The 21,565-nt window shown below is 34.2% G+C and overlaps 1 protein-coding gene across 6 annotated transcripts in view; it reads left to right on the plus strand.

Moving 5' to 3' along the window:
* Nucleotides 1-21,565, plus strand: part of ANKIB1 (ankyrin repeat and IBR domain containing 1) — a 163,939-nt gene that overhangs the window by 56,722 nt on the left and 85,652 nt on the right. For all 6 annotated transcript variants that reach the window (XM_057504515.1, XM_057504516.1, XM_036879245.2 and 3 more), the window contains exon 2: nt 13,471-13,746. In XM_057504515.1, the coding sequence (XP_057360498.1) occupies nt 13,559-13,746 (188 nt within the window). In that variant the 5' untranslated portion in view covers nt 13,471-13,558. The remainder of the gene's footprint in view (nt 1-13,470; nt 13,747-21,565) is intronic.

The following is a 21,565-nucleotide window of genomic DNA, read 5'->3' on the forward strand; positions in this document are numbered from 1 at the left end:
ATTCCTAGGTATTTTGTTCTTTTTGATGCAATTGTAAATGGAATAGTTTTCCTGATTTCTCTTTCTGCTAGCTCATTGTTAGTGTATAGGAATGCAACAGATTTCTGTGTATTAATTTTGTATCCTTCAAATTTGCTGAATGTCAGATATTAAATCTGGCTGTTTCAGAAAGGATTCTTTATTTATGTACAATATCATGTCATCTGCAAACAGGGACAGTTTAACTTCTTCCTTGCCAATCTGGATGCCATTTATTTCTTTGTCTTGTCTGATTGCCATGGCTAGGATCTTCAGAACTATGTTGAATAAAAGCGGGGAGAGTGGGCATTCTTGTCTTGTTCCTGATCTTAAAGGAAAAGCTTTCAGCTTCTGGATGTTAAGTATAATTTTGGCTGTGGGTTTGTCACATGTGGCCTTTATTATGGTGAAGTACTTGCCCTCTATACCCATTTTGTTGAGAGTTTTTATCATGAATGGATGTTGAATTTTGTCAAATGCTTTTTCACCATCTATGGAGATGATTGTGTGGTTTTTTTGTCCTTCTTTTATTTGATGTGGTGGATGATGTTGATGGATTTTCTAATATTGTACCATTCTTGCATTCCTGGAATAAATCCTACATGATCATGATGGATGATCTTTTTGGTGTATTTTTGAATTTGGTTTCCTAGTTTGTTGGTATTTTTGTATCTATGTTCATCAGGGATATTGGTCTGTAATTTTTTTTGTGTGTGGTGTCTTTGCCTGTTTTGGGTGTTAGAGTAATGTTGGCCTTGTAGAATGAGTTTGGGAGTATTCCCTCCTCTTCTACTTTTTGGAAAACTTTAAGGATGATGGGTATTAGGTCTCCACTAAATGTTTGATAAAAGTCAGCAGTGAAACCATCTGGATCAGGAGTTCCTAGGTAGGTTTTTGATTACCAGTTCAATTTCCTTGCTGGTAATGGGTCTATTCACATTTTCTATTTCTTCCTGGCTCAGCCTTGGAATGTTACATTTTTTTAGAAAGTTGTCCATTTCTTCTAGGTTATCCAGCTTGTTAGCATATACTTTTTCATAGTATTCTCTGATAATTCTTTGTATTTCTTTGGTGTCAGTAGTGATTTTTCCTTTCTCATTTCTGATTCTGTTTATGTGTGTAGACTCTTTTTTTTCTTGATAATTTGGGTAAGGGTCTATCTATTTTGTTTATTATCTTGAAGAACCAGCTCCTGCTTTCATTGTTTCTATTGTTTTTTTCTTCTCGATTTTATTTATTTCTGCTCTAATCTCTTATTATGTCTCTCCTTCTACTGACTTTGTGCCTCATTTGTTCTTGTTTATCTAGTTTCGTTTATTTTGAGTTTAGACTGTTCATTTGGGATTGTTCTTTCCTGAGGTAGGCCTGTATTGCAATATACTTCCCTCTTAGCATGGCCTTCGCTGCATCCCACAGATTTTGTGTTGTTGAATTATTGTTGGCATTTGTCTCCATATAATGCTTGATCTCTGTTTTTATTTGGTCATTGATCCATTAATTATTTAGGAACATGTTATTAAGCCTCCATGTGTTTGTGGGCTTTTTCTTTTTCTTTGTGTAATTTATTTCTAGTCTCATACCTTTGTGGTCTGAGAAGCTGGTTGGTACAATTTAAATCTTTTTGAATTTACTGAGACTCTTTTTGTGGCCTGGTATATGATCTATTCTTGAAAATGTTCCATGTGCACTTGAGAAGAATGTGCTTTCTGTTGCTTTGGATGGAGTGTTCTGTAGATGTCTGTTAGGTCCATCTTTTCCAATACATTGTTTAGTGCCTCTGTCTCCTTACTTATTTTCTGTCTGGTTGATCTGTCCTTTGGAATGAGTGGTGCATTGAAGTCTCCTAAAATGAATGAATGCATTGCATTCTATTTCCCTCTTTAATTCTGTTAGTATTTGTTTCACATATGTAGGTGATCCTGTGTTGGGTGCATAGATATTTATAATGGTTATATTCTCTTGTTGGAGTGACCCCTTTATCATTATGTAATGTCCTTCTTTGTCTCTTGTTCCTTTCTTTGTTTTGAAGTCTATTTTATCTGATAGAAGTACTGTAACTCCTGCCTTTTTCTCCCTATTAGTTGCATGAAAAATCTTTTTCATCCCTTTACTTTCAGTCTGTGTATGTCTTTGGGTTTGAAGTGACTCTTGTAGGCTGCATATAGATGGGTCGTATTTTTTTATCCATTCAGTGACTCTATGTCTTTTGATAGGTGCATTCAGACCATTTACATTTAGGGTAATTATCGATAGGTATGTACTTATTGCCATCGCAGGCTTTAGATTCATGGTTACCAAAGGTTCAAGGGTAATTACCTTACTATCTAACAGTCTAATTTAACTCACTTAATATGCTATTATGAACACAACCTAAAGGTTCTTTTTCTTTTATCCTCCTTTTTCTTCCTCCTCCATTCTTTATATGTTAGGTATCATATTCTATAGTCTTTATCTATCTCTCAATTGACTTTGGGGCTAATTGATTTGATTTTTCATCTGCTTAGTAATTAATTGTTCTACTTTCTTTGCTCTAGTTTTATTTTTCCTGGTGACAGCTATTTATCCTAAGGAATACTTCCATCTGTAGCAGTCCCTCCAAAATGCACTGTAGAGGTGATTTGTGGGAGGTAGATTCTCTCAGCTTTTGCTTATCTGAAAATTGTTCAATCCCTCCTTCAAATTTAAATGATAATCTTGCTGGATAGAGTATTCTTGGTTCAAGTCCCTTCTGCTTCATTGCATTAAAATATTATGCCACTCCCTTCTGGCCTGTAAGGCTTCTGCTGAGAAGTCTGATGATAGCCTGATGGGTTTTCCTTTGTATGTGATCTTTTTTTGTCTCTAGCTGCTTTTAAAAGTCTGCTCTTATCCTTGATCTTTGCCGTTTTAAGTATTATATGTCTTGGTGTTGTCTTCCTTGGTCCCTTGTGTTGGGAGATCTGTACACCTCCATGGCCTGAGAGACTATCTCCTTCCACAGACTGGGGAAGTTTTCAGCAATTACCTCCTCAAAGACTCTTTCCCTTTTTCCTCTCTTTTTCTGGTACCCCTATAATGCGAATATTGTTTTGTTTGGATTGGTCACATAGTTCTCTGAATATTCTTTCATTCTTAGAGATCCTTTTTTCTCTCTGTGCCTCAGCTTCTTTGTATTCCTCTTGTCTAATTTCTATTGCATTTACTGTCTGTTCTACTACATCTAATCTTTTAAATCCCTCCATTGTATGTTTCATTTCAGAAATGGAATTTCTTAATGATTGTATATCTGTCCTAAATTCATCCCTGAGTTCTTGAATATTTTTCTGTACCTCCATGAGCACGTTTATGATTTTTATTTTGAACTCTCAGAAAGATTGGTGAGTTCAGTTTCATTTGGCCCTTTTTCTTGTGTTTCTGAAATTTTTGTTTGATCCAGGTTCCTTTGACGTTTCATATTTGTATGTTATGCCATGTAGTGCCCTGAAGCTCTAGTATCTGGAGCTGCTCAGCCTCTGGAGTGATGATGGGGGTTGCAGGGTATCAGCACTGCTGCCTGAGGGGAGGAAAGAGCTTTTTCCTGCTTCCTGGCTGCAGTGCCTGTCTCCACTGTCAGAACCAGTTGGCCAGGCACACAGGTTTAAGCCTCCGTGCTTTGCGTCTGTTGCTGCAGTAGGCAGGGCCTCCCTCTGGCTAGCCTGATGCCAGTTCAAGGACTGCTGGTATGCGAGCTGGTGCCAGGAGCCCGGGAGGAAGGCACAGCAGGCTGCGTATCACAGCAGGGGTTTCAGAGCTGAGCAGCTAGCAGGGGGATGGAGCACCTGAAGTTCCTGAAAGTTCCCAACCTGCTGAGCAGAACACGTCCAGACAACCCTGTCCACCTATTCCTTCCCCCACACAGCAGGCTCCGTGCAAATTCTGCCCCCTCAGCAGCGCTCTCGCAACTAGGAAGCCTCTCAGACCGCCCGTCTTTCCTTTCTCCCAGTACATCCAGATGTGGATTCCTGTCCTCCACAAACGCCCGGATCTCAATCTCTCTGAGTATTCTGGCTGTCTTAGCTTTCCAACCCCACCAATTTCCAGAGCACCATGCATTGTAGGTCTGTGCTCCTAAAGCAGATCTCCTGGCCTGGGTGTTCAGCATTCCTAAGCTTCCATCCCCTCCCTGCTCCCTTTTTCTACCTCCCGCCGGTGAGCTTGGATGGGGGAAGGGCTTGGGTCCCACTGGGTCATGGCTTTGGTACCCTGTTTCATAAGGTCTACTCTGTTCTTCAGGTGTGTGCAGTCTTGTGTTGCCTTTCCTGTTGCTCTTGTAGTAACTATATTTTCGTATTATATGTGGTTTTGCGAGGAGTTCTGTTTCTTACCTCTCACGCCACCATCTTGAATCTCTAATATAGCTTACTTTAAAAAATCTTTTATAGTGATTGTATTAACATCAAGTGGTGTATGTTGTGGGGCCAGGGGTACATAGAAACCAACTGCCACAGTGACTTTCTTCTTAAGACCATATAAAGTTCCTCAGAATCTTACCAGTTTAACATATTTCTAAATGCTATCTTTATTCTCTTTGGTCAATCAGATTCAGCCTTTTTATCTTGTCATTTTCCTGAGGAACTACACCTATTTCATCTTACTGTAGTATTTGTTGTTGTTACTAGTTTTAAAATCTGCATGGACTTTTAAAAGTAGCAGTTCTCTAATCTTTGACATCCCAGTTCTTAAAAAAATAAAAGGTGGGGAAAAGTTGGCACTAAGTCATTTTAATTTTTGATAATTATGTTTTCTTAGCATTATCTTTTGGGGCAACCTATACTTCATTAAATGCCCATGATACTTTAACATTCACTTGAAGTAGGAAAGAGTACTGAATACTTAGATACAGGATTTCAGTGATCATTTCATGGTCAGTCAGGATAAGTTTTTCAGGTTATCTAGTGTGGGAGACATTTACTTATAATTATATTATTTTCTTACAATTCTATTTTTTTATAATAAATTCTTATAGGGAATAGGAGATAAAATTTGTTGAATATCTACTGTGTGCCACACGCTATATTATCTGGGTAATCTTGACAACCCTGTGAGATAGGTGACCTTATCCCCATTTTACAGATGAGGGAAGTGAGGTGCAGAAAGGTAAAGTGATTTGTACTAGAACTAAAAAGTGGTATGGAATACCCTCAAGATCTACCCCATGTTATCACAAATGGAAAGATTTTATTCATCTTTCTGGCCAACTTTCTTATGTATGTATACACACACAAACAGGCACACCTCAGAGATATTACAAGTTTGGTTCCAGACTACTGCACTAAAGTGGACAGTGCAATAAAATGACTCAAATGAATTTTTTGGTTTCCCAGTGCAGATAAAATTATGTTTACAGTGGGGATTTTATAGCCCGTTAAATTCAGAATAGTATTATGTCTAAAAAACAATGTACATACCTTAATTAAACTATTACTAAAACTGCTAATCATTTGAGCTTTCAACAAGTTATCCTTACTGATCACAGATCACTATAACAAATATAACAGTAATGAAAAATTTTGCAATATTTGAGAATTATCAAAATATGACACAGAAACATCAAATGAGCAAATAAATGCTGTTGGAAAAATGTTGCAGATAGACTTGTTGGAGGCAGGGTTGCCACAACTTCAATTTGTAAAAAAAAACAAAAAAAACAATACCTGCAAAGCACACAGTAAAGCAAGGTATGCCTGTACCACATTTTCTTTATCCCTTCATCTGTTGATGGACACTTAGGTCATTTCCATATCTTGAATCTTGTAAATAGTGCTACAGTGAATATGGGGGTACAATATATCTTTCAGAGTTAGTGGTTTCATTATTTTCATATAAAAACCCAGAAGTAGAATTGCTGGATCATATGGTAGTTGTTTTTAATTTTTTCAGGAACCTCCGTACCATTTTCCATATGGCTGCACCCATTTGCATTCCTATCAACAGTACACAATGCTTCCCTTTTCTCAACATCTCTCCAACACTTCTTGTCCTTTTGATAACAGCCATTTTAGCAGGTGTGAGGTGATATCTCATTGTGGTTTTGATTTGCATTTCCCTGATGATTAGAGATGCTCAGCACCTTTTCAAGTGCCTTTTGGCCATCTGTATGTCTTCTTTGGAAAAATATCTATTCAGATATACTCATTTTTTAATCAGATTTTTTGCCTTTTCCTTTTGAGCTATATGAGTTTTTTTATTTATTTTGGGTAATAACCCCTTATCAGATATACAATTTGCAGATACTTTCTTGCATTCAGTAAATTGCCTTTCCTTTTGTTGATGGTGTCCTTTGCTGTACTTGCAAAAGCATTTTAGTTTGATACAGTCCTACTTGTTTATTTTTGCTTTTATTGTTGACTTGCTTTTGGTGTCAAATCTTAAAAATCATCACCAAGACCGATTTTTAAGGAGCTTACTGCCTATGTTTTCTCCTAGTAGTTTTATGGTTGTCAGGCCTTATATTCAGGTCTTTAACCCATTTTGAGTTCATTTTTGTGTGCAGTATAAGAAAAGTGCTCCAGTTTCATCCTTTTGCACATGGCTGTTCAGTGTTCCCAACACTATTTATTGGAGAGACTGTCCTTTCCCCATTTTATATTCTTGGTTCCATTGTCATAAATTAATTGAAGATATATGCATTGGCTTATTTCTGGGCTCTATATTATGTTCCATTGATCTATATGTCTACTTTTATGCCAGTACTCTATACTGTTTCAATTACTATAGCTTGGTAATATAGTTTCAGGGAGCATTAGGCCTCCAGCTTTGTTCTTTCTCAAGATTGCTTTGGCTATTTGTGTGTGTGTAGATCCATATGAAGTTTACGATTGTTTGTTCTACTTCTGTGAAAAATGCCATTGGAATTTTGATAAGGACTGCATTGAATCTGTAGATTGCTTTGGATAATATGGACATTTTAACAGTATTAATTATTCTAGTCCATGAGTATGGAACATTTTCCATTTACTTCAGTTTTTCAGTCTTCAGTTTCTTTCATTAATATCTTATAGTCATCATTGTATAGGTCTTTCACCTCCTTGGTTTAATTTACTCCTAGGTATTTTATTCTTTATGTAATTGTGAATGGGATTGTTTTCTCTCTGATAGTTGTTTTTAGTACTTAGAAATGCAACATATTTCTTTATATTGATTTTGTATTTTGGAACTTCACTTAATTTATTAGTCCTAAGATTTTATTGGTTGGGTCTTTAGGGTTTTCCTATGTACAGTTGACCCTTGATCAATGAGGGTATTGGGGTGCTCAGCCCCCATGCAGTCAATAATCTACATATTGCTTTTGACTCCCCAAAAACCTAATTATTAATGGTTACTTTGGACCAGAAGTCTTAGTCATAACACAGTCCATTGATACAGATTTTGTGTTATATGTATTATGTACTGTATTCTTAAAGCTAGGGAAAAGAAACATTTTTCAAATTGTTGCAAACCTCAAAAAAATTTCCAGTATATTTATTGAAAAATATTTGCCTGTAAGTGGACCTGCACAGTTCAAACCCATGTTGTTCAAGGATCAGCTGTACAATATCATGTCATCTGCAAATAGTGAAGTTTTTCCTCTTCCTTTCCAATTTGATTGCCTTTTATTTCTTTCCCCAATTGCTGTGGCCAGGAAGTCCAATGCTTTGTTGGCCAGAGGTGGCAAGAGTGTGTATCCTCATCTTATTCCTGATCTTGTATGAAAACCTTTTAGCTTTTCACTAGTGATAAGCTAGTCATGGACTTAACATATATGGCCATTGTTATGTTGAGGTATGTATCCTTTGTACCCGTTTTGTTGAGTTTTTGACAAATGGACGTTTGTGTCAAATGCTTTTTCTGTATCTTTGGAGATTATGAGTTTTCTCCCTCTTTTTGTTAATATGTATCACATTGTGAGAAACACTCATTGATAAGTGGACACAGAGACAAAGAGAACAGCGGAGCGAGGCTTTAATGACGGTCTTGCAAGATCGGGTGTCTGGTGGGCAGGCACACCTGGGGAGTTTGGCGCCAATAATTTATCTCCTAGTGCGCGAGTCCCTCCCCTGGTTCCTCATTGGTTGAGTACTACAGGGTTCACATTCTTTCCCCGACGTCGCCTAAGCCAGTTATATCTTTCCTTTACATTTGTCTTAATTTTATTGGTAGGTTTAAAAAAACTCAAACAGGTATGCCAGGTCCTTATCAATTCCCCCACCCCCACTCTCAGCCCAAGCAGCTTCCACCACTTGGCCCTTTGTTAATACCTTACTGTTAAAATGTTTAAACATCCTAGTGGGAATAAATCACATTTAGGTTTTATACTCTTTCCTAACAACAGTGACTGATTTGTAGATGTTGAACCATCATTGCATCTCTGGAATAAATAACGTGATCATGGTGTATGATCCTTTTAATATATTGTTTAATTTGCTATGCTAGTCAGTTGGTGTTTGATAAAAGTAGAAAGGGAATACAATGGAGAAAGGAAACTTTTCAACAGATGATGCTGGAACTCCTGGATATCTGTACATAAAACATAACCTCAATTCATACTTCAAACCTTATATAGAAATTAACTCAGAATGGATCATGGACTTAAATGTAAAACCTAAAATTAAAAGACTTCTAGAAGGAAATATAGGAGAATATCTCTGTGACTTGGGTTAGGTAAAAATTTTGACATATGACTCCAAAAGCACAGTCTATAAAGGGAAAAAATGACATTTTTGATTTCACCAGAATTGAAAACTTTTGGAATGTGTGTAACAACAAAGAAGCTACAACTAGAAGAAATATTTGCAAATCACATTTCTAACAAAAGATTTTTTTACATAATATATAAAGAACTCGAGTTCAACAGTAATTCATCTTAAAAGTGAGCAGAAGATCTAAACAGACACTTTACAAATCAAGATATGCTTATGGCAGATAAGCACATGAATGTGTGCTCCATGTCATTAGTCATTCAGGAAATGAAAATTAAAACCATTGTGAGGTACCTCTATACATCCATTAGAATGACTACTGAAAAAGAAAAAAGAGAAACACCACCAACAAAATGACAATTCCAAATGCTGACCAAGATACAAAGCAACTATAACTCTCATACCTGGCTGACAGGAATGAACTGGAACATCTCCTCTGGAAAATAGCTTAGTGATTTCTTATTAAGTTAAACAAATAACTTATCCCATCATTTCCACTCCTGGATATTTACCCAGGAGAATTTAAAAATACATTCACACAAAACCATGTGAATATTATGGTAGCCTTATTAGCAACTGCCAAAGACTGAAAACAACCAACATGTTCTTCAGTATGTGAATCACTAAATAGCAGTACGTCCATACAATGGAATCTATCAATAGAAGGGATTAAACTATTGATTCATGTACCAAAATGGATAAGTCTTAAATGCATTTTTCCAAAAAATGGTAAAGCCTGAGAAATACTAGGTCAAAAAGCTATTATGGCTCCCTATTGTATGCAGAATAAAATCAAAGCCTTACAATGTTTATCACTCTACTTCCACTAAAATATAAATTCCATAAATGGAATGATTTTTGTCTGTTCACGTATGTTTGTTGGCTGAAGAAAGTAAATATTCATACTGCTGGTATACAGATAAGAATCAACTCAAAGTAACTTGATAAAATAGAAACAGAATTTGAGCACAAATCTTTCTGACTCTTAACTACACTTCTTGCCATCACACTTATTGAAATACCTTTGGCTTAGTACAGTTTCAAAACTAGTCCCTCATCCTCAACTCTGATGTCCGTATTATAATCAACTGAGAAGCCTTTCAGATTCTTCCTCTGGTCTGTCTTCCCTAGAGCAGTGTAAGTCACCTCAGTGATTCTGATGTGCCGTAACAAATGGGAAACACGGTGGGTTAATAAGTGCTTGTTGCATGAGTGGATGCACAGAGCTGAAAGCTTAATACATTGTTTGCCCACATGGTTTGGTCTACAGCATATTGACTTGCCCTGGCATTTTCTTATGATATCCTTCTTTTTTTTTCTTTTTTTTTTTTTTTTTTTACCTTATCCTTTAAAGTTCTCCATTTCTGAAGAACTTCATCTTCTCTCAAAGATTTCTGGAAATAGTTTATTAATTTAAATGCAGTGAAGTTTTTTATTGCAGAGTATTAACCTGTGGGTGGGGAAATTGAGAGACAAAGATTTAAAGCAAGAGTTACAGAAACGTGCACAATTAAAAGTTATTCAGAAATTAGGGAAAGTTTCTGGAGCCCATTGACAGGCTATATTTTTCCTTATTTTTCCATTAAATACTTAAAAAGTGCTGTGCTTTATTAGTCAAAAATGATGAAACTTTGCCTAGATTTTCCTGTAAAACTTAGAAACCCCAAACAAGAAATTATTTTAACCTCTGATAATCCATCACCTGCCTCATGAAGCTCTATATATAGGTTTATCTTGGAGTTAGAGAAATACTATTTAAGCATTTAATTCAAACAAAGAGGGAACAAGCACACTACAAGTTACATTATTAGCTGTGGTAATGGAAAAGTGAAAGGACACATCTGGCAAATTTCTAGGCAAGGTTTGTGACACTAAATCTTGAGAGGGAATAGAGCTATGAACTGTTTTAAAGGATGCATTTCCTGGTGAATTTCAGGCTTATTGAACTCACATTTTTAAAATGAAACAGACTTGGCAGTAATTGAGAACCACAAAAAGATTTCTAGATGCAATTATGCTTTTCAACATGAATGACAGTAATATTTAATGTACATTTAGAGTATTACTGATTTTTTTAAGTACCTTGTTTTTAATAAGTATCCCCAAGATGTCATTGCTTTCTTATATACTTCTTTTTTCACATCCTGGATAGGAATTATTTTTCTTATAGAACATTTCACTAAAGTAATAACGTAAATCAAAGGAAATGTGTTACTTACTGATCTGACTCAAAAATTCTGAAAATGTTCATAATTTGAGCTATAGTTTATTAGGGAAAAAGATAAGACCAAAACAACTGAAAGTTTCCAAAACCTTTTAGAACCTACATGATATCCTTTATATTTGGTTATAGATAAAAATATACAATAAACTGGAGTCCTCATTAAGAGAAATAAACCCTTATAATGCTTAAAGCAGTACAATAAAAACAATTATTTCACTGAGACTAAATATAATACTCCTAGATTCTATGAAAAACAAACTAAATAATAAAATAAAATAATCAAAACAAAACGAAATAAAATAATTTAGGCTGTACCTCCCTGAAAAAAATCCCAGAAGTGGCTATAGTATATTGTGATAGAGTGTGGGAGGGAGAAATTTGCTTTCATTGAAGATGAGATGATAAAGGAGAAGTAGTTTAGGCTGAAAGTTCAGCAACCCTCTGAAAATTAAGTAAAAATTTAAGAATTAAGCAGTATGATCTAATTGATGTATATAAATATTTTAGTACATATATGCATGCAAACACATATTTACATATATTTATCAAAATGCTAACAGTGGTTATCTTCCATTAAATAGTCTTCGGAGTTCTTTTGTCCTTTTTCTTCATACTTTCAAAAGCTTCTGTATGTATATATATATATTTAAAGTTAAAAAAAATAACAAAGTGCCCTTAAAAGACCTTACTTACCTTCATCTGCATCCTCAGTCTTACCGCTTAGCTAGGGGAATCCAGGAGGTTTTTTACAGCCAGTGTGTGTACATTGAAATCACCCAAGGAGCCTAAATATCAATGCTTTTGTGCCACCCTCTAGAGACTCTGATTTAATTGGTCTAAGATGTAGACTAGCTAATGAAACACTTTGAAGTTCTTCAAGTTATTAAATGTACAGCCAAGGTTGGGAGCCTCTGTTTTATAGGAAATTGAAGAAAACAGCTCATGTTTTTCAGTCCTTTAATTTGTATTCTGTTGAAACTGTTACTACCATGTACAAAGCTTGTATTGAGCAAGTATGTTATTATTTTCAACTTCTTTTAAAGCTATGTTTTAATGTCCTGCCTGCCACAGTTAACTGGGCAACATGATAGACACTTGTTTTCTCCCTCTAGACTGTCTTTTACACTATCTCAGTAACATGTTTTCTTTTTTTTTAATCTTTTAATATCTTTTTTTTTAATTAAGGTATCATTGATATTCAATCTTATGCTCAGGTTTCACTGAGCAACATTGTGGCACAGTAACATGTTTTCTAAAGCATAAAATAATTATATCACTGCCCTGCATAAAAGTCTTTAAATTATCCATTCTCTCCAGGTTAAAGTATAAGTTTCTCAGTCTGGCCTCAACCTATTTGCAGTTTTATCTTCTCTTGATCCCATATTAGAGATCCTGAACTTCATCTGTACTCATCTTTCTTTGAATAAGCCTTTTATTTCATACCTGCCTTTGCATATGTTGTTTCCTTTATCACTAACTTTGATCATAGTTCAAGAGTAAATTCAAAAATATTTATTGCTTGGAACTAAACTAGCATTTATTGAGCCAAGGACTGTGGTAGGTACTCTAAAGTAGCCCTTACAATCCTCACAGCGATCCTTAAGAAATGGTCATTTTTCTTTACTATACAGATAGGAACCTAAGACATTTAGAGGGTAGATAACTTGCTCAAAAAACGCAGCTGGTATAGCAAATAGATTTCAAACTCCAAGTCCTGTGGTTGTTTCCATGTCCTTCTTCCCTCCCCCCATACCTCGCTCTTTATGTTGCTTTAGTAGTAAATACTCATATGATCATTAGCATAACCTCTTCTCAAATATAGAATGCATAAACATTTGATGTTTTCAGCCTTGTTTTGAATTCTTTATAGTAGAAGAAAATACATTTAATGGTCTTAAGGTAGAACAATCACTGTTTCCATTGCTCTGTGTATAATCAATTTTATTAGTTTGCTGTGACTATCTGATTACAATCAGTGAATTGCATAGTCCCATTATTTACATTTTAAAATCTTTTCTCTGATGCCCTTATAACTACTAGGCAGTTTCACTTTTACTTTATTCTAAGTTAACACCTGTTCTGGAGTTCTTATATGAACAAAATTTCATTATCCTACAAATTGAGGTGGGTTGTACATAATTTATACAGAGATTCAAGTATATTCAGTCATACAGTTCAGTCAAGCTATTTCCTGTCCATGTGAAGAGGAAAATTGAAAAGTCCATATGTATAGATAACGTTTATAGTACCAAGTGTAGCCTGGGAAACCTTAAGTAACAGTCTGTGTGGGAAAACAGTTTACAGTTTAACCAGTTTAACAGTTATAGTTTAGCAAGAAGTTAATTTGGGTAATATTAAAAATAGAGGAGATTTTTGGCTATTAAGATAACATGGTAAAATGTAATATCATTTGTTCCCTTACATATGCTTCCCAGATTCTATTAGCGTTCCTAACTGTGATACTGTTTCTTTAGGATACTGCTTCACAATTATTGTTTTATATTCTAATTTGGTAATTTTTTCCTCCGTTAGAATGTGAAATATGTTGCAGAAGCATTCAAGTGGCTGAAGGGGGAAGGAAAAAAGTGCCACCCTCTACTACAAAAAAACAAAACAAAACATGGGAAATACAACCACCAAATTCCGTAAGGCACTCATCAATGGTGATGAAAACCTGGCCTGCCAAATATATGAAAACAACCCTCAGCTAAAGGAATCCCTCGATCCAAATACATCTTATGGGGAGCCCTACCAGCACAATACTCCATTACACTATGCTGCTAGACATGGAATGAATAGAATATTAGGGTAAGTATTCCTGTAAACCAATTGATTCTGTTGAAATTGTATTCTGTTGAAACTGTTACTACCATGTACAAAGTTTGTATTGAGCAAGTATGTTATTATTTTCAACTTCTTTTAAAGCTATGTTTTAATGTCCTGCCTGCCACAGTTAACTGGGCAACATGATAGACACTTGTTTTCTCCCTCTAGACTGTCTTTTACACTATCTCAGTAACATGTTTTCTTTTTTTTTTAATCTTTTAATATCTTTTTTTTTAATTAAGGTATCATTGATATTCAATCTTACGCTCAGGTTTCACTGAGCAACATTGTGGCACAGTAACATGTTTTCTAAAGCATAAAATAATTATATCACTGCCCTGCATAAAAGTCTTTAAATTATCCATTCTCTCCAGGTTAAAGTATAAGTTTCTCAGTCTGGCCTCAACCTATTTGCAGTTTTATCTTCTCTTGATCCCATATTAGAGATCCTGAACTTCATCTGTACTCATCTTTCTTTGAATAAGCCTTTTATTTCATACCTGTGAAAGGGAGAAAACCCTGACCCATGAAAACATATACATACATATATGCATGTTATATAGTATCGCAGTTAATTAAACTTTCTAAAATTGAATATGCCTGAATTATTAAGTATGATTTTTTAAAATTATGCTTAAATTAGACCAAAAGTTTTAAAAGTGAGGCTGGTTCACATATTCTTGTTGCTGTAATACATTTAGATCATCAGTATGTTTCATAGTACAAAATCTTGATAAAGTTTAGTTTTTTATTTATAGTTCATTCTAGAAATACACTTTATCAGTTATCAAAAAAGTGCAGGGAATGTTGTGTACAGCACAGTTCTAAGCTCTGATTAGCTAGTTTATATTGAACACAGATGCTTTTACCTCATCTAGTCATGATCAGGTTTGAGTTTCCTTTAATGGGGTTTAGTTACTTGAAAAGACTTTTCTAAAAGCAAAATATTAAGGCTGAAACTACTTAAACTTATAAAAATATATTTCAACATGAAACATGCTTTATATGAAAATTCGTACCTAATTACATAGGAATTAAATTTGATACTTGCTAACTTATAAAATGAAGCAAAGGATAGAAAAGTACTTCTAAAACAAATCAGTGTTTTTAGAAGTAGATGCTGAAACTATGGATGTCTGACGCTAGAAGAGAAAGAAACACTTCTTGACTTAGACTGTGAAATAGAATTCTTAAACCAGTATTCAAAGCTCTCTGACAAAAAAATTTTCAACCTTTTTTCTATTTCTTTTAGTACAAATTATGGTTCAAATTAAGCTGCTCTTTTTGGTATCCCTGAAACATGCCATGTGTGTTCTGTCTGCCGTGTCCATGCCTCTTTCTTACCTAAATTTTACCCTTCCTTTAAGGTCCTGTGCAGGCTTTATCTTCTTACATCCCATAGGAATCTATCTTTTTTGAACTTCTATGGCTGTTTTGCTTGTGTGTGTTACTTATTTAGTATACACTGTCTCATTGTATTTTATAGTTTTTTGTATCTTCTCTCTGCATACCTAAATTACAACTTTTGAAAGTACCTTCTTTGGACTTCTAGCATCTAGCATAGTATCTTACACAGAGTAAATAGAAATTTTATAAACTCTTTGTACAAGGAAAATATTTTTGTCATTAGGGTTTGTGAATGAGAAAAATTCCATAAATATTTAAGGTCATCCAGTCCCATGCTTTCTGTAGCCTCTTAAAAATAAAATGGGTATTTCTTGAATTAAAAATACATATTTCTGTAACCTCTCATTTTTGCATTAATCTTTTATTATCATTTCTCTTAAAGTACCTATTTAGACACCACCTCCAATTCATCTTGTTTGAAACATTATATTTTTCCCTCCAAAACTGGACACTAACAGAATGCTTGTACAACAGTGGCAAACATTGAGGGCTTACTATTTTCTAGGTACTTTTACAGTGCTCTATATGAGATTGTATATCATCCTTGACTTACTCTTTCTTCTTCACATAACCTAATAACAAAGTTTGCTAAGTCTTATCTCTTGGATTCACTTCTTTCTATTGCCATCACTCAAGCTTAGTTCACTCTTTTCAACCCCCGCTCCCAATGCTGAAAATATCTGACTCATAAATGTTCTTTTTGCAAATCTTTTTCTCTTACAATCTCATGTCCACATTAATTTTGCTAAAGTAAAGCCTTTCCAGTGTTTTTCTGTCATGAAAACACTGTAACAGTACCCTGTTGTCTACCTTAGTTGTTTGGCTTCCAAAGAGCTCTATTCTGCCCGCGTTCTACCCAGTCAGCCAGTCTCTTGTTACTATCTAACATGATCTTATTGGTCAAACTATTTGATTGATTTCTCTCTTGGTTTTCCCACCTTTATAAATTCTACCTTTTAGCTTTATTCCTGCTGCTCCTTGGTTTTCAAATGTCTTCTTTCTTTCTCTACTTCACTGTCCTTTAAGTCCTAACCTTGGTTTCTACTTTTTTCATGCATTCATCTCCATCTACTCTGACGTGCAGTATTCTTTCTATTCTCTGAAATTCCTACAACTTAGATTTTAAACCATCCTATCTTTATTAAACTCATCTCCTCCACTGGATTGTAAATATAAACACTGTGTTAGATGCTTAGTAATGTTCTCAACAGATTATCTATTCATTGCTCAATCTGTTAAGGCTTTCTTTTTTTAAATTGAACATTATCAGTGAGATTACAGAGCTGTTGCTTTAGCTTCCTAATACAGAACACTCCACTAATATTTAATATCAAATCTTGTTTTATGATTAAAACTTGCTTGGAATACCAAAATAAAGTGTATTTAAATACTATTACGAATGTAATATGTATATTTTAACATCAAAGAAAGCAAGTATTGAAATATTTTTTAACCATTTATCGTATAATTATAAATATTCTTTATAAAGTGGAAAAAAACTAAGAAAGCTATCTATAATCTAGTGATTCTTAAAGTATGTTCTGAGGACTTGTGGATCCTCAGGCTCTTCCAGGGAGTAAATGAGATCAAAATGATTTTTATACTAAGATGTTATTTGCCTTTTTCACTGTGTTGACATTTGCAATGAAAGTGAAAAAAATGACAGATGAAACTGCTAATGCCTTTAACTAAACCAAGGTAGTGCACCAAACTTTACTCATAATCATTTTTGTTTTCATCACTTCCAAGTACTTGCAATTTAAAGAAAAAGCCAATTTCACTTAAAAATGTCCTTGACAGAAGAGTAAAAATCATTAATTTTATTCTTCATCCTTGAGCATACATATTTTTAATATTCTATATGACAAATGGGAAGAATGCCTAAAGCACTTCTGACACATACGGAAGTATGAGGATAGCTTTGAGGAAGTGAACATGTACTGTTCTTTGAGTTGCCAGTTGAACCACTTGCTTTTTTCATGAAAGGCCATTTTAAACTAATAAATACAAATAAACATGGTTATTAATGTTAGAATACTTGGTTGGCACTTCCTTGAAAATGAATTAAGTAGGCTTATCAATTCAAGAAAAAACTGACAGTATTTGTTGCTAGTGATAATATTCAAGTGAATATTAGAATTTTGGGAAACTTGTATTCACTAACTTTAGTTTGACAGCCTCCCAATCTTTAGAGACTTTTATGATAAGATTGGTGGTGATATAAACTAATGTAATTTTTTTTTAATGTTGTAAAATGAAATGTGGCAACATCTAGTAGGTCTGCATAACTCAGTGACAGTATCTTTCAGATCAGTATATGATTTTTTAAAATTATGCACAGATACAATATTCAGAATGCAACATGGATCACCGTAACAGTATAAAAAGTTCATTGATAACGATTTCATATTTTATATTGCAAGTAATATTTAAAATGACCACAATGAATTTTTTGTTTAATATCAAATATGAATATTTACAGTTATCTAAAAGGCTATTTTTAAATACTTCTTCCTTTTCTAACAATATAAAGGCTGGATTTTTTTTGTATGCTTGAACTAAAACAATATATTACAACAGACTGAATGCTGTGAGAATCCATCTGTCTTCTATTAGCTAGACAGTGAAAGAAATTTGTAAACATGTAAAACAATGCCATTCTTTTCATTTATTTTTTAAATATAGTTAATTTTCATTTTAAGGTATTAGGAATTATAATATATAATGGGTTTTTTTAATGAATAAATATTTTAAGTGTCTAATTTTTAATATATATGTATAAATATATATTCATTTAATATTTGAATTATATATAAAATATATTTGTGTGGATTATATATATATGTGTGTGTGTGTGTATAAAGCCCACATAAACAAAAGCTCTTAGGAATATAAAGTAATTTTTAAAGTTGTAAAAGGGACCTATGACCAAAAAGTTTATAAATTGCTAATCTGGTCAATTTTCATGGTTCCTCTAAGCAGAAGTATATCTGTCTGTCTCCATCATGTGGTTATCATTCTGTTGAATGCATATTTGAAGACCTAAGGCCTAAAGAAAAGGTGATAAATACTCTGTTTTAGTTATCAGGTAGGGCTATTTTATGATTTGGTAACATACTTTATACTTAACTTTATACTTATATTTGCTTTTTAAAATTTATTTACCTAGTAAAGAGAAAATCACAAATTATTATTTTAAATAAGTTGCTTTTGGAATTAAGAAATTACTTTTCTTAACACTATCTTGTAGAATAAGATTAAATACGTTTACTCATCTGCATTAAGTAAGATACCAACTCTATTTTAATTATTTGTGTTTTAGACGGCTTAAAATATTTCACTGTATTTAACCTTGCTAAACTTTCAAACATGTTAATGGCCATTATTTTCTCATGCTACCTCCTGTAATCAGGGTAACTACCTGCTAGCTTCAGTATAGACCTTGGCTCAGCTTGACTAGATTCCTAACACAGTGCATGTACAAGTAGACAAAGGTAGCTATACGCAGTCAAGGACCTAGCAGCCATAAAGTTAAGCACCCATTTGTAATAAGGCCTTAATTTTGTCCCCATCTTCATTAGCTTTATGGTACCTCTGACAGCAGGCATAACTTTCCTCTCTTCTCAGGCAGAATAATATGGTAAAAGAAGAGTGGTTAACATTTTGGCAGCTAGTCTGCATCCATATATCTCTGAACCCAAATGCTGTGTGTTAACTTTCCATAGCACATTGCCTCTTTCATGAAAAACTAAATCCATATTCATATATAGTTACTCCTTAATGTGGACAAAAGACTGTTAGCCCTTAGAGTCAGTGTGTTTAGTTTGGATATACAGTTAACTAATTGTTTCTTCTGGAAAGTCGTGTAAGATGGGGATTTACTTCATAGATTTTTACAGAATATCTTTTGCTTCTTTGGAAATAAAAGGGGCCTGTCTTTTGGTATAAATAAAATATATGACCTTTATTGGAGCATGTCTTTATTACAGTATATATTAAGCTTTGAGAATTAAAATAGTTTCAATACTTGATGTATTTTTTTTAGATCTTTTTATTTCAGGAGTAATTAAATGCTTTTAAGTGGATTGAAATGTAGTCGTCTTCTCCTAAACCTCCTTGCATGCAAACCCCATAAGTTGGGATTTAATCTGTTTTCTTCACAATATTCCTAACTGATAGAATAATATCTGGCAAATAACAACAACTCAATAAATATTTGCTGCTTGAAAGAGAAGATTTAAAAGGAACTGAAGGCATATGTATGTTAGTGACTGAGAGAATAAGAGTGTTAGGGCAAGAAATTGAGGCTCTGGGAGGAAATACTGTCATTTCGGAGGGACCCCAGTTGAATATGATACGACAGTACAATATACAAGAGAAAAGAGACTATAAGAAGTTAGAATATGGTCTAGAGGTCAGATGAGAAGTCATACAAGATGATAGAGCATTAAGAATGGTCACAGAAGTAACAGTAGAAGCCCTTTGAAAGAAACCATGATTCAGCCCCCACTGTCTCTCCTTTAGGTTCTGATAATACTTTACAATTTACAAAGTGTATTCACAGAAACCATTGAAAGATAAATGACTTTGAGAGTGGATGTGTTCTAAAAGAAGGGAATGTGTTCAGAGAAGAAAATGGATTCAAGAACTAAATTTGCTTCCAAGAAGTGGGTAGGAAGTCGAGCTGTTACCATGGGTTAAAGAGAAGTTGTACTGAATAAATAAAGAGGAATATTGAGAAAGTGTGGACTTAAAGAAACCAAGGAAATAGAAAGTTCAGGATGTAAATATATATCAGTTTCAATTTAAAAGCAAAAATTAAAGACAACAATGAAGAATAGGGATAGGAAGAATTTAGCTCTTAGGAAATTCCTGGTGATGTGAAGGAGTGCAGTTCAGTACAGTGATAAGAGTAGGGTCATACTGAAGTGAAGATTGAAAGTAGAAAGAGCGGGTTGCAGTCACAAACTTGCCATTTGAGAATTAACAATGAAACAATCTAGAAACACAGATGGCTCCTGGATGGGTTATTAGGGTCAAATGAAAGGAATTTTTTTTTCCAGGTTAAAATTTCCTTACTTTACCTTCCTGCCAGTTATTTTCTGTCCCTGTTCCAGAATTAACTTCATATGCAAGTAGTAAGATACATGTCATAATTACTGACACAGTTACAGAAAGGAGCCTATCTAAAAATTATATATCAATTGTATTTATTATTCTATTTGTACATTCATGTAAATAAAGACTGTACTTTTGATTTTAAACAGATAATAGAAAAGTAGTAATGTGAATCAATAAAATTAGAATATTCAACTTTATAGCTTTAGTACAAAATGTTTATGCAGGTATGGTACTATGTCTCATAAATTTGAGAATCTTTCCTGAGTTGATATTTATAAAGAAGCTATTTTAACACTTTAACTTCAGAATAATAAACTTCATTGGTTTGATTAATCAGAGTCTGGCAGATTAGATATGAGGAAGTATGAAAAATTATCTCACTATCTCTTTCCCTATATTGGGGAAGATCTAGAAAAGTTTCATACATTAGATAAAGAGATGCCTCCCTACAAACTGACATCCTCCCAACTTGCCTTAAATTCCTTGGTGATAGGAGTCTGAGGTCTCCTGAACAAACTAAGAGTGAATAAGTGATATATTGGAAATGGGGATAGGAAAGGCTACATAAATGTGGTTATATAGAATCTTATAGAATCTGAATTAATTTTAATAATTTCTTCCTAATTAAGTTTTTAAAAGAGTGAAATCTTTTTCTGTTTTTAATAATAATGCCCCTTGGAAGAGATTTTGATCTCAGACACATTTTTAGAGTATCATTTTAATTTTAGTTATCCATTCTGATTCAACCATTCCTATTGCTTCTGTGACAAAGTACCACAAACTTAGTGACTTAAAACATCATAAATTTATTATGTTGAAGTTCTGGAGATCAGAAGTCGAATGGTTCCAGTGGACTGAACTCAAGGTGTTGGCAGGGCTGCATTTCTTCTGGAGGCCCTATGGTAGGATCCTTTCCCTTTATTTTTTCTAGTTTCCTAAAGCTGCTTGGACTTCTTGGCTTGTGGCTGCTTCCTCCATCTTTAAAGGCAGCAGCATAGTGTCTTCCAACCTCTCTCTGACTGGCCCTCTTATAAGGACTTGTGGTTATAATCCAGGATAATTCCCCCATGTCAAGAAACTTAATATCTACAAAATCCCTTCTCCCATGTAAGGTATCATATTCACAAGGTTTGGACATGGACCTCTTTGGAGTGGGGACATGTTCTTGCCTACCACACCCTCCTACAGTGAGGACCACTGTACATGTAGGATGACATCTGATCTGGCTCTGATGACATTGCCTCAGTGGGAAGAGTTGGGGTATAAGGGACTG

Source organism: Manis pentadactyla, chromosome 7, assembly GCF_030020395.1.
Source record: "Manis pentadactyla isolate mManPen7 chromosome 7, mManPen7.hap1, whole genome shotgun sequence".
NCBI classification, from domain to species: Eukaryota; Metazoa; Chordata; class Mammalia; order Pholidota; family Manidae; genus Manis; species Manis pentadactyla.